General features: G+C 42.9%; 1 protein-coding gene across 1 annotated transcript; it reads right to left on the bottom strand.

Annotated features, from left to right (window-relative positions):
- Positions 1 to 7,014: 7,014 nt before the first annotated feature.
- LOC118795400 (NFIL3 like protein-like) lies at positions 7,015 to 13,447 on the bottom strand. The gene is made up of 2 exons (XM_036553859.1): positions 13,416 to 13,447; positions 7,015 to 8,152 (listed from the first exon to the last, which is right to left on the bottom strand). The coding sequence occupies exon 2, from the start codon at positions 7,810 to 7,812 to the stop codon at positions 7,015 to 7,017; it is 798 nt and encodes a 265-aa protein (XP_036409752.1). The 5' UTR covers positions 7,813 to 8,152; positions 13,416 to 13,447.
- Between the last annotated feature and the right edge of the window lie 205 nt (positions 13,448 to 13,652).

Below are 13,652 nucleotides of genomic sequence, written 5' to 3'. Positions count from 1 at the left end.
AGAAAACTTTGGGTGTCCTAAGAGCTGGTCATGGGAGTGGGTAGGTTCTTCTCTGTGCTTGGGAACCAATCAGTGCTCAGCAGCTGTAGGAAGGAGGGGCTTATTTCCAGTGGCAATAAACATTTTTTGATTGTGGACAGCTGCAGAGGATATACAAGTTTTTGAACTTCAAGATTACTTCAAGATCTTTTATATGTCATGTCAGAATCCTTTGTCTTCCTGGGACCATTGTGTTTTTATTAATATATGAACAAGAGCATTGGGGAATTTAGCTTTGTTTGTAAAGAAGAGTAGAATTTTGTGATACGCTCTAGGTGTCTCTTTGTAATTCACCTGAACCGTTTTTTCTAGTGAGTCACTCCAGCAATGGAGGACTTAGCACTGACCTGTTCGGCACCCATTCCTAGGTTGTACCTCCACTCCCAAAAAATATGAGCAGACTACTTTCAAACGAGATGGTGCCAGGAACTCAAACACACAGGTCTCTGCTAATCCTCCTGAGCTCCTTTTGTGCTGGGTGTGCGCTTTTGAGGGAAATAGGTCTCTCTTGGGTGTCTCTGGGCGGCCAAACACAGTAGAAAAGGACAGTGCAGTAATCTCTCTTTGTATTGCTGTGCCTGGATAATGGATTCCCTTCGCGTGTGAACCAAACACGTGAGGCTCCTTGCTGGCAGCGGCGAAGCCTCATGGTGACTGGTGCCGATCTCGTTATGAAATTCAATTGGCGATTTTTCTCTTTGTGTGTCCCTTTTGTTTTCCTTGGGCGGAGATGCCCGGAACTTTCTCTGTAACCTAGGAATGGGTGTCAAGCCCGCTGCTCAGCTGACAGGCTGTCCCAGTGGCACCCCCTCCTGCCAGCTGATTGGTTCTTAATTGGGTCCAGTAGTCCAGTTCCTCCAATCACAGCCAAATACTGCCGTTCAAGCTAATAGATTCTTACCGCAAGTTTCATGCCAAGCAGCCCAAGCGGTGGAGACCTTTGGCCTATGTAAGTTTTCACTCCTAATTCCTGATTGCTTAATTATTCTGTTCATCAGCTGACATACTCAAAAAACCTGCTTTTCTAAATCTAAGGTGAATGACTGTGAATTGGAAACTGCCAAAGGAATTGCATTCCTCAGAATATGCATAACAATAAAATAGTACAATAAGCATTACAAATAATGCCTAAAACACCTAATAAATCAGTGGAAACTGCCAGAAGACAAGAAATTCTTAGCTAAACTAGTTTCAATTGTCAGTATCCAGTACTTTTTAGAAATACTGACTTGTGTCTGGTAATAACAATGTCCTTGAATTCTCCCAGTCCCATACCAGCTTGATCTTATCTTACACTAGAAATGGTAAATGAAAAATATGTTTCTAGTCCATTTAGGATATTTTTTATTCTGCAGTTTGTTTTATACTGTTTGTCTTGTACAAGAACATCTTTTATTTATAAAAGCATGTTACCCCGTTAAAAGATTCTGCTGTCTTCTTCACTCCTCTCTCTGTCTGCATGTATTTTACCCATCATTCTGTCTTTTTATACTTGTCAACGTAAATTCAATTACATTGGTACATTGAGGAAAGATCTATGCCTTCTAGTACAATATTTCATCGCTGTTTTCCTCACAATCACCAGGTGGCGCTCGTGTCAGCCATTTTTTTGCAAAAACGATAGTAGTACTGTATGTTGAGCGTCGGCTCAGTGGGTGCGTTTGATCTTTCCCCATTAAAAAAAATATTATATCGTCAGTCTAAGCGGTCCAAAAGATGTATTCTGATAGGAATGGTTTACAGTTTGCCATAACCTTAAATGTTTTTGGAAAATACAGAACATGTACACTGTGTAACGTCTTTTTTTTCTCTAAGGTCGCAACAGTTTAGCAACTACTTAAATGCCAAAATACACCAGGTAGCAGAGAGAAAGAGAGAGCTGCCAAGAAAAGTACCTTCTTAACAGCGATGCCTTAGCAAAACAATATAAATCAAACCCAGCTGCAATAGCAGGTTTGTTTCTTGTTTTTAATCTGATTTATTAATCTGTCACAATCAAATCAGGAACAAAAGATTAGCGTGACAGGCATACTTCTGAACAGCAACATGATCATGAGGATTCTGTGTATCTGGAACGCACAGAGGGAATTCAGAATCATACTAATAACCAAAATATTATGCAAAATAGCTGTTTTGTAACAGCCTTTCCCTCAACATGAATATGAGATGTGAGCTTCTGCAGCTTTTGTCAAAGAGACACTTCCTGTTGGTTAACCCCTATGCCAATATCTAGATTTTTCTTTAAAGGTTTTTTTTATCTTAAGTATGGACACACTAAAGGGTACTGCTATGGATGTCCGTTCTGCGGTTAGATGGAGTGGGCCTTTCAAGATCTTTGGCCGACATCTTCACCTCTGACTCAGTCGATGCTGTCAAAACACCAAATCGCCCACATAAGCAGAAGGTTGTTCACTCCATGAGACCAATTCTTTGCACCACTCCTGTTCCTTAACCTCTTAACACCATCTTAAGCAACGTTACTCTGTTGAAGGACACCTAAGCCATCTTAAACGTTATTCTGTTAAAGGACACCTAAGCCATCTTAAGCAATGTTATTCTGTTAAAGAACACCTAAGCCATCTTAAACAATGTTATTCTGTTAAAGAACACCTGAGCCATCTTAAACAATGTTATTCTGTTAAAGAACACCTGAGCCATCTTAAACAATGTTATTCTGTTAAAGGACACCTGAGCCATCTTAAACAATGTTATTCTGTTAAATGACACCTAAGCCATCTTAAACAACATTTTTCTGTTAAAGGACACCTAAGTTGGTCCTATGAGAACATAAAACTCAAATGAAGTCTGGGCTTGACTATGCCTGCTGTTCATTTACCAGCCTTCTGGGTATCCCTGAATTTGTGTGTGCTTTGAACATTTGAGTAAACACTTTCTCTGGGTTGGTTTATAAGAACTCTTCATTTTTCTAGAAGCAATAACAATATTTCCACTTGCTAATTAGATACATTTTAAATGAAAATTATGTTTTGAACTAATGATATTTTTTATAGAACAGGCCAAGATGCCTGAGGTCTATTGGCATGAAAATTTACCCGTGGATTCAATTAATATTTGTCATTAACTTACAAATAAAGTATATCTTCTTCCAATACATTTTACTAATTCTGGTTATTAATGAGTTTACCAAACTGTTTATAAAGGTAAAAAAGAGCATTAGCTTTTAATAGTGAGTCAAAGTTTAGCACAAATGTTGATTGAATCCAAGGGTTCATATTTCTTTCTGGTGACATTTTTGCATCAAGCCCTGTGATTTCTTGTGTGTCCATTAAGTTCAAACCCTTGCTCTTACTTTGACTAACTAATTTTTCGTGGTCGGTAAACATTAACAAATGATTTTCATCTGTGTATTTAAAAGTTCCATACTCAAAGCAGGACAGCAATGGCTTGATTTTTCTTCTCAGTAGGCTTATATAATGGTGCTTTTTTACAGTATTTTTTGCAAAGGACATTGCATTTCACAAAGCTGTTGTGGCACTGTGGTCTTCCTCAGCATGTTCTTGCATTTGGTGCTTGACAAGATCTGGAGTTGATAACGAAAATATCCACACACCACGTCTTACAGAATACCAGTCTGTTTATTAATTAAAGGTTTTCACGGTTCCTCTTTTCTGAAGACCACAGAACACAAGACAGGAAATGTGCACACATTCTCTGACAATGATCAGTGTACCAAAACCTTTTATAAATATACACAGCGGCATTCTGCGAGACAGTTTGGACATTTTCGTTTTTTGATATCATGATACTTTTTTCAACACACCTGCAAAAGAGTAGTTTAGGCATGCGAATGCTTCTCTTTCAGCATTGATCTTCTGTCTCCAGCTTTTTTGGACATGACCTGGGTAAAAAGCGGTAAGGTGTGACTTCACCTCAGCATTCGCCCAGAGGATGACATCATCAGCATTGTCACTGACACTTGGGTTGTGAGTTTGTGGGAAGGAGAGAGGGTGTTTTTTGGAGTCAGTGTCAGGGAAAGTTCCACCAAGGTCCGTCTACCCTCCCCCATGTCCCCCTCCCCACCACCCACCATCAACAGATTGTACTCTCTCAGGTTTGGGACTTTCCAAATCGTCTGTTTGACAGGGTTAAACATACAGACCAGGCTGCTTCAACACAATGCAGTTGGTCTCAGTGCTTTTACTGAGTGTGTATTTCAAATGTGTGCACGGATATGCACACTTTATTATTCTCTTTATGTGTATGTATGTATATATGTATATATACGCACATATATATGTATATTTGTATATACCATGTGTTTTTACGACACGCCACAGTTCTGGGTAGTCTTGAAACACCTGCAGGTTTTGCAACCTTCCCCAACCAAATACTTACTGGTGAGAAACAGTAATTACTGATGAGAAATGATCATACAACAGCCCCCAACCTCAGTCTACCCGTCCATTAACCCTTGACTCCCTCTACAAGTATTTGTCACACACCACCTTGAATCCTGACCACAGTGAGCTCAGCCACTATCCCACCCCCCCCCCCCCCCCCCCCCACCACCGCCACACACAGACACACACTCTTTTTGAAACATTCTAGATTTCCATTGAAACTTAGGCCTCAACCCTTCCTGCTTAGCCTACTGAAAAGTCACCTGCTATAACACAACAATACAATGAGAAAGTGAAACCCAGAAAATGTGTTAGAGTTAATCCACTATGTGTGCTTTTAAATCAGTTCTGCCAGGATTGGGCTCGCTAAGTCCAACTGCAATTTCACACTGTTTTACCCTGTCTTTTTTATTTTTTCAGAAAAGTGAACACTTCAAGCCCCAATCAGATACAGATACTTATAAAAGACAGGTACACTCCAAGTGTAGTTCAGGCAATGCAAAATGACTGTGATGAATGAAGGTTTCAGATGTATATGCACTTCCTTTCACGAAAGGATATGAACATTTTGGTGGGCCCAATCACATTGGCTTTAGGTGCCCATCACTATAGCCCCCTTGTTTGTAGTGTTGTAGAAACTGCATTTTTAAGTGTGGTGGGGAGAACCTCTGGCCCCACCCCCCTGAATAGCTAGATCTTGTCAAAGATCCTGCCGTGGAGCAGGAGATGCTTGCCTCTCTCTGCCTCAATCTGCTTCTCTGCCTCTATCTGCCTCTCACACCGCATCATTCGGCCTGACTCTTCCTCTTGCTCTCCCTCTGCCCACCTCACTCTGACACGCTTCCCAGGAGGCTGTTTAACTCCCGCTGCCCTTCGGGAAGCCCAAACAACGGAGGGGGCATAGACACACAGGCACCGACCCCGCTGTAGGTCACATTGCGTGACCTACAATATTAATGTTTGGAAGGTGTCTGCGAGCTTTGCTTTGCCTGTTGTTTTAGTGATAGAGGAAAGTTTGAGGGAGGGTGAAGGATTGGCAGATTTCAGAGTCAGAGCCCTGGGAATGGTGGACTTGTATTTGGCAAACATTTGTGGGTTCATTGATCAGCAAGTGAAGCGAGGGATCTACTTCCATCTGGCAGCAGTACTGTTGGGCTCTGTGAGAGCAGTGTCCTCTGGATGTGTTTGTGTCTGTGTACATAGTGTGAAGTTTTTTTTTTTTACTTTTGAGGTTTTCTCCTGTGGTTTAACAAGCTTTTCATTGCAACTCCTCCCTTACAGGAAGGGGGGACCATTATCATGTGTGCTTTGGGTCTTGCGTTATCATCCCAATCTGAATTAGAATATGTCTTGATCTTTTATGCACCAATATGAAAGTCTGGCCCAAATTTTACTGGGGGAAAAATGATTAGCATTTAGGATAAACAAGAAGGATTCCAACGTCTTTCATTTACATTTACAATTTGTCACTTAGGACACTTCAGCATCTTGAGAATTTTCTGGCAACCCATGTAGCTGATTGAGCTTGTTTAATTAAAAGGCGGCAGTGTAGCATAGTGGTAAAGAGCAGGACTCATAACCGAAAGGTTGCTGGTTTGATTCCCCACTGGGGCGCTGCTGTTGTAGCCTTGGGCAAGGTACCTAACCCACAATTGCCTCAGTAAATATCCAGCTGTATTACTGGATAAAATTGTAACCTACGTAAGTCACTCTGGATAAGAGCGTCTGATAAATGACAATAATGTAATGTACCCAGAGAAAATATGTAACGGCAGCAACAAGCACAGTGTTTTCTGATTGGAACAGAAATTGATTTCATATTCCTGTATTGAACGTTTGGAACGTTTGGTCTACATCAATACCATGCTATCATAGATCACATGCACTCCATCAATTGCACGTGTCAAGAATGGCACGTGCTTTATAAACCTATGCTCCAAAACAAAAACGGACAGAATGGAGCTTGATGTTAACTCTTGTTGGAGGAACAGCGTACCCGCGTACGGGGAGACCAACAGTGCGTCAGGTCAGACGCGCGGAGGTGGATTGAGGGTGTGTCGTGTGTGTCCGTCCCTAGGACATCCCACTGCAAGTGACAGCTTCACTGCATTTGACAAGAGGACTCGACAATAAACTGAGGCAGAGAGGTAACGTTTGCATATGTATAGATAAACAGATGAATGAAAGATCAGGTTGGACTAATGTGCAACAGGACAGGCTGAGGATTTATTTGGGCATTTTTTTGTGGCATTTTTCAAATCACAGTTTTGATCATAAACATAGTCTTTTCACTGTTTAGTTTTGTAGGTTAACCAAAAGATAGTGCTCTCAAACCCAGGGGCCTTTGTTCTGTGTCACAAGTCCCTGATGCAACAATTATAGCTGTAAGTGTAGCATAGTGCGTCCACACCAGAATCTCATAAGGCAAGGGCTTTTAGGGCAGGTCCCGGGGTTGGTTCGCAAGGCAACTGACGGAGTCCTTCCTTTTGGGGTAGAAAGTGCCAAGAAATGTGACGCCTGAAACCCAAGTGGAACAGGAAAGTGGGGGAACAGTAGAGGCAGTGTGGAAGCCACCATTGACTCTAACAGAATGCGACTGTAATTTTTTAAAAATCTAGTGGAAATTGGGTGCTGATGTGGAGGAGATGCGGTAGTCCGGCAGTCTGTACATCCTCTCTCCCAGGTGTCTGCCTCGAGTCCTGAGGCACTTCAGCCTCAGTCTGTGAGGCAGGGCGGCACTGGACTCTGCCTCGGACGAGGGGCGGAGCCGCGGCTCCCCGTCCGCGGCAGCGATGTTCCTCTGCGGCAGGGTGGGCGTGGTCATGCTGGGCCGGGGCGCAGAGGGGGCCGGGGGCAGGAATGAGTGCATGGCGCTGAGTAAAGCGTGCCCGTCGAAGCGGTGTCCGCTCCCTGCCAGGGCGGGGTACGTTGGGGTGAAGGCCGAGCGGAGGGCCTCGGGGAGGACGGGGTTGGGAGGGGCAGGGTCTACATCACAGGGCCTCCAGAGGGCGCCGCCTCCTGGGTGGGTGGGGCTGTGTGGTGACGGGCGGGGCAGGGAGAGCAGCGGCAGGAGGCTGTGCTGGTGGGCAGTGTGGGCGGTGTGGGCCGTCAGGCCGAAGCGGCGCTTGAGCGCGAGCAGCTCAGCGCGCAGGTGCACGTTCTCCTCGCTCAGGGCCAGCAGGTGGCGCTCCAGCACCATGTCGTTCACCCGCCGCCTCTCCCGCGACCGCTTCGCCGCCTCGTTGTTCTTCTGCCGCTTCGCCCAATAGGACAAGTCCTTCTTGTCCTCGGGGGTGAACTCCCTCTTGCGCCGCGAGCTGGGTCCTACCAGGTCGCACGGGAGCATCCGCCCCTCTCCCAGCATGCTCTGGTCTGCGCCAGACAGCAGTGGCATCACAGATGGTTCCTCCATTGCCAGCAGAGAAGAGGGGGCACAGCGGCAAGGAGGCGTGAGAGGGATTGTGGGTAAGGATATGGAGATGGGGACAAAGGAAGAAGCACAATGTGAGGGCTAGAGGAAAGATCTGGAAAGCTCCAGGGTTTTAGCTGTTACACAGGCCACTTCAGTCCCGCTTATGTCCCTCTGTTTTTCCTGTCCTCCTTTAATCAGGTATTTGTTAAGTTCAGTAACTGATTTATGTCTCATGGGCTGTGGTTATTCACTCTAAGCCCTACAGTGACTTGGTTGGTGGCTGTGGGTTTGAAAACTCAGGTTTGAAAGCCCTTTTGTTGATGCAGTTCCTCTTCCCCACCTGGAAAGGAAAACCATTAAAAGAAAACATGAACAAATTTGTAATTCTTAAGGAATTTTGGGCATCTCTGGTAACAAATACAGTAATGTATTACAAAACTTCCTTTCCAAACTGATTTACAAAACACTGCAGCACAGCTGAAGGCATAGCAAAAGGAAAATACAATATCATATTTGTAATAGTATCCTGATGTTCCAGGTTCATTGGAAGTAAGTGTTAAATAATAGATCGTAATATTTCTTCAGAGAACATCCTTTGGGGTTCCTTTAAGCCTGCCTCCAGGAAGTAGGCCACTTGAAATCCTTAGACAAAATGTATGCACTAATGAGTAAAGGTAGCACACCCCCAAGAGAGACCCCCCCCCCCCCCCCTTGACTCACCCAGAGAATCGTGGGAAGGAAAATGAGGGGGACATATTTGTTTATCAGGGGATTTACACACTTGTGATTACGAAGAAAATGAAGCATATTTCTGGAAATGATATCTTTGCCTTCCAATGACCTCAGACTTTCATGTTTTGATTTATAATTTTAAGATTAAATCAGATTTGTGTGTTCCCTGTTGGTAAGTCACATCCTCTCCATGTGTTTTTGCTGATTATACTGTATATTTGACATTTTAAGCAAAAGCTGCCGGTATCACACCCGTTTGGTTTAGTCATGAAAATAAATAAACTATCCCTAGGCTATCCTCTTTAAACCTATATTGCTGGTTTGCATTTGGAAATTGTCTAAAGTCAAAAGTAAGATTTGCGCTGTCTTAAATAAATTGACAGACTTAATGTTATAAAGTTAAGTAAACATAGTATTCTTCAAGATGTGTAGCACACTTACATCACAGAGAACTCCACTAGGCATTTTTAATTATATATATTGTGTGGCATTCATTAAATAGGATACAAGAGTCCATGAGTGAAATTTTTGATATTCTAATCTCTTGTCTGAAAGCATAGTAGCCATGGTCTGTGGTTTAGGGGTGATGAGGCCATTCTGCATGGCTTTGATGTCTACTTAAGTTGAAAACTGGGCATTTCAGGGACTTTTCTAAACTGTTACTGAAAATGGGTTGATGAAAAGTGTTTAAATCTAACTGTTGGCACTGTTGGCAAAGTTGTCTCTTAAGGATGACATTAAGTCAACTAATCGTTATAAAATCTCTGCTTCAAAATGGTTAATTATGGGCCAAACTTTGATGGATATTCACATTTTACTGCTCGTCATATCACTGTCCAAATAAGGTGACAGTGGCACATATAGTGTGAACTATGATATATTAAAAAAAAAAAAAAACAGGATGGCCAATGACACTGATGTGTAGATACAGTAAGTGATGAAACCCTCACTGATCTGATGTGGTGATGTTGTGATAGTGATATCACACCCTCACACCCTCTCATGGGTGCAGATTCCAGGGCTACACTGAGTTAAGTGGATGACACACATGGCCCAGGGACCCAACCCAAGTTCCTTTTATCTTAATTTATCTTAAATTTCTTACTGTTCACCTGAAGCAGCTGTTCAGTGGAGAATATACAAGTGTATGAAGGACATACAGTTATGATGAGGAATGTCCAGGTATCATGGGGAATGATGGTGCCACTTAACTGCCAGTGAATTCGAATTCAGTTGCATTTTCCTGCCCTGAGAAAAATATGACCCTGAATTTGAAAAAAAAAGTTCACCTGAGAACAGAATTGATGTGAATTGCTTGCAAGTGAAATTGGTACAAAATGCCCTGAGCTAGTCGAATTACATTAGAAACAGATCAGAAGCGTGAGGGTGTGGACAAACAGGCCAATCTAATGCCCCAGGTTAGTGGGATTTTCCTCATGGTAACGGCTGTATTTATGATATGTGCAATAGGTATGCTGTAATACACGGACAACACATACTGGCTGCAGCTCTTTCTGTGAATGTAGGGTTAAAAGTTATGGTAGTGCAATATTTCATTTTAAAGCCACGGTAATTACTCATCACATGTGTATATAAAGTCAGTATGTGCTGCATACACCATGTTGGGATATGTGACAGATCTTGTGGTTGAGCATTTGGCAGATCAGCTTCATCCCAGGAAGTTGAGGAGAGGTATTGCTTAAGCCCACTATTTCATATGCAAACAACTCCTTCCTGAGGTGATAGCGGGACTGTCTGCTCTCCACAGGACAATAGCTCAGATGGATATTCAGAATGGTGGTTAACATCAATGCCAATTGAATATTAACCCTGTGGGGACAATCTTTTGCTAGACCATTTGCCAGGCCAGTCTAACCCTAGGAAGTCAGAGAAGGTGTTGCTTCAGCCCACCTTACAGAATGCAAATGATTCCTTCCTGGGGGAGACTGCGGGAATGTCCAGCCCCCACAGGTCACCAGCCAGGATGGGTACCCAGAATGCTGGAGGGGGTGGGGAAGGATTCCTTTAAAATCAGCATTACCATATCATCAGGGTTCTTTTATCTCTGTACTTGGGGAGAAGATCCGCTAGTTCCTTTACTGTATTAAAGAACCTATTTGTGAAACAGCGAAACGAAGTCTGAGGCCTGCATTCATTTTCATACTCGGAAAGTACAACAACCGCTTTATTTCTACACACCATGGCTACTCTGTGATTATCACTGGAAAGCCCACCAACCTGCTGCAGATTTCCTAAAATGAGGCATGTGTGCCTGTTCACCATTCATTTTGTATAGGCCCTTGGATGCAATGCAGGATTATGGTGTTATCAGTGGAGCTGTCAGTGGACTCATGTGGTTCACAGACTAGCTTTCACGTTCAATCATTCTCTAAATTATTCAGTTTAATTACTTCTTGATTTCCGTGTTAGCAGCTTGACTCGTGCAAGACCGTGTGTTAGAAGAGGAACTTTGAAACAGCCATGCAAAGTGCGATACTGTGGTTTCAGCAAACTGAGCTAAACCAATTCCTTAGTGATGAGGATACTGACACATCCGCTCTCTCTCGCTCGCCCTCTCTGACACACTCTCACGACAGCAGTTTGCCTCTCGTTAACGATTCGAAGCAATGCTATAACTTGCAATGCCCTGTCTTATTCAGCTCTCTAAAAGGATTTCTGTCGGAATATCTCACCTCTGACGTGAGAGGTTGTCTTTAGCGTCTGTATGCCTGCATGCAACCCTTTCGTCAGACTGTTTCGCGCGCGTGTTCATCAGAGCACCCTTGGTGATTTTAATAAATGATAACCATACCGCATGTGGATATTTGTCACCCATTGTCACGTACGATTGCCCCCGCTTATTTTCATTTGCGGAAAAAGGAGGCGTGGAGTCACTGCGCCTCTGCTGTTCGAAATGGCACATGGTCGATGTCTTAAGCCGCAAGTCCGGAGATGAGCTGCAGACCTTCTATTTTAAATGAAAGCAAACATAAAGAAAACATTAAAAAACACCCTCTCTCTCTGCTTGTGAGCTGTGGATCTCTCTAGTTTGATATTCATAGCGGCACGGCAGTACAATGAATAGGCCTACTTTGCCACCATCAGCAGCAGGCAACATCAGCAGCGCTAAAAAATAATTGCTTGCATAAACGTTACCAGAAACGAAAATAATAAAAATCAATGCGATGCACCTGCAGCACACACGTGCTCGACTCACTCATGCTTTTATTCTCAGGTAAAATCACTAACCAGCTTCCGAATGCATCCTAACACAGCCAGTTACCTTTACTTGGTGATCAGTGTCTGAACGTCGTGATTTCCGAGCTGGTGAATTCCCAAATGGTCTTTATGGATTTGCTACTCTCATACGTTTGGCGTAAGACGCATGTATATAATAAAACGAACAAAAATCCAATACTGAATTTCCATGCAATACAGTATTTCCAATTTCATTGACCTAATCTTGCTTCACTACTGATTTGCGTGGGTCTTCCCCGCGAGCCGCGGTAAGTTCCAGGCAGAAGTTGCCCGTGAGCGCTGATCGAGGATCACATTTATGATTAGCCTGTATTGGTTAAGGTTAGAATTGTGGTTGGGGAATCTGATCATAGATCGCCACTTAGGGACAAATTTTGCCTCGAGAGTAGGGAAGAGCGTACTGTTGCTGGAAGCAGCTGACATTTCGCTAGCGTAAGGGCAGTAACGGCGGTGCTTTTGCAGAACATCGTGCTGCAGCCGGGTTCGTTTCCTGAAAGTTGCTCTCCCGAGAGCTGTTTAAATAGGCTTGCACCTGCTGTTTGTCGACACGCCGCTCTTTAGCAAGCGCTTTCGAGTTTTATTCAGCCATCTGTTTGTTTTCGCTCCAGCGCCTGATTTTTTTTCTCCCCAACCTGATATCATCTTGAACTCCATGTTAATTCAATTTGCAAACACGAACGTGCACTTTGTGGCATATGGACTGCCACGAGGGCATTCTGCGAAGTACTTACTGTAATGCATTATGTGTGCGTTCATAACACACCACAACACATCGGTACAACTCTACACATCTGTTTTAATTTGTAACGAACAATGACTTCATCATTATTGGCATTTAGTAGACGCTTTTATCCAGAGCAACTCATCAATCAGCTGTTCTCGACTGCTTGTAATAATCATCATAATATAGGACTATTATGAAAAGTAGACGACGTGCATTAAAACTCTAAATATCCAGATGTCACAGCGAGTGGTCATGAAATGAAAAAGGAAAATACAATGATTTTCGACTAATTTCGACAATGTCTAAATGAAAAAAATCTTCTTTCATTCCGTTGGTTGTGTTGTAAAAATAACCAATATAAATAATTTTAAAAGGCAGCAGTGTTGTACTTGGTGTGATTGCCTTGTCACTTGTCATCTTTATACTATAATCAAATGAAGACAGAAAATGAAAACATACCATCTCTCTCTCTCTCTATCTATCCATATATATATATATATATATATATATATATATATATATATATATATATATATATATATATATATATATATATATACATAGATACATACACACACTATGTATTCCAACATAAATCCAATAATGAATACATATGAATTGCTATATATTTAATATTTACAGTATAAGTGAAGTTATATATATACTGGCCACGTTGGATATATGCTGTACTTGTGTGTATACATTGTGGAATGCATAAAAAAGAGGCTACATCTTGTAAAATGCATTCAAAGGCTGACAGATAAAATGCTATATATGAGAGTGATAACAGCTAATAATACATGTGTGTCATAATACGCTCCACAGCATGTTGCAGCAGGGGTAACTTGAAAGCTGTGGGACGTGAAAAAGTAGTTCGGCAGGGCCTTACCTCGACAAGCTTGGGTGACCGTCAGCAGGGTCTGAGGGTCCTTTTGGAAGTGGCAGTGGGTCCAGTGGTCAGCTGACTGACGTGCACACCTCCCCCTGCTGGTGCCTGTGTGGTCACTCGCTGGTTCTCTCGGTCTTCATTGCCTTTGCACTAGCGGTCTCCTCACAGACCCACTGACTGCGTGGCTATCCTCGCTCCTGCTGTCTGCCTAAACCGTGCTGCTTCTGCTCGTGCACG

Source organism: Megalops cyprinoides, chromosome 20 (assembly GCF_013368585.1).
Source record: "Megalops cyprinoides isolate fMegCyp1 chromosome 20, fMegCyp1.pri, whole genome shotgun sequence".
In the NCBI taxonomy this organism is placed as follows: domain Eukaryota; kingdom Metazoa; phylum Chordata; class Actinopteri; order Elopiformes; family Megalopidae; genus Megalops; species Megalops cyprinoides.
Note: the sequence above shows the minus strand (reverse complement) of the source record. Positions and strands in the feature narration are given on the sequence as shown.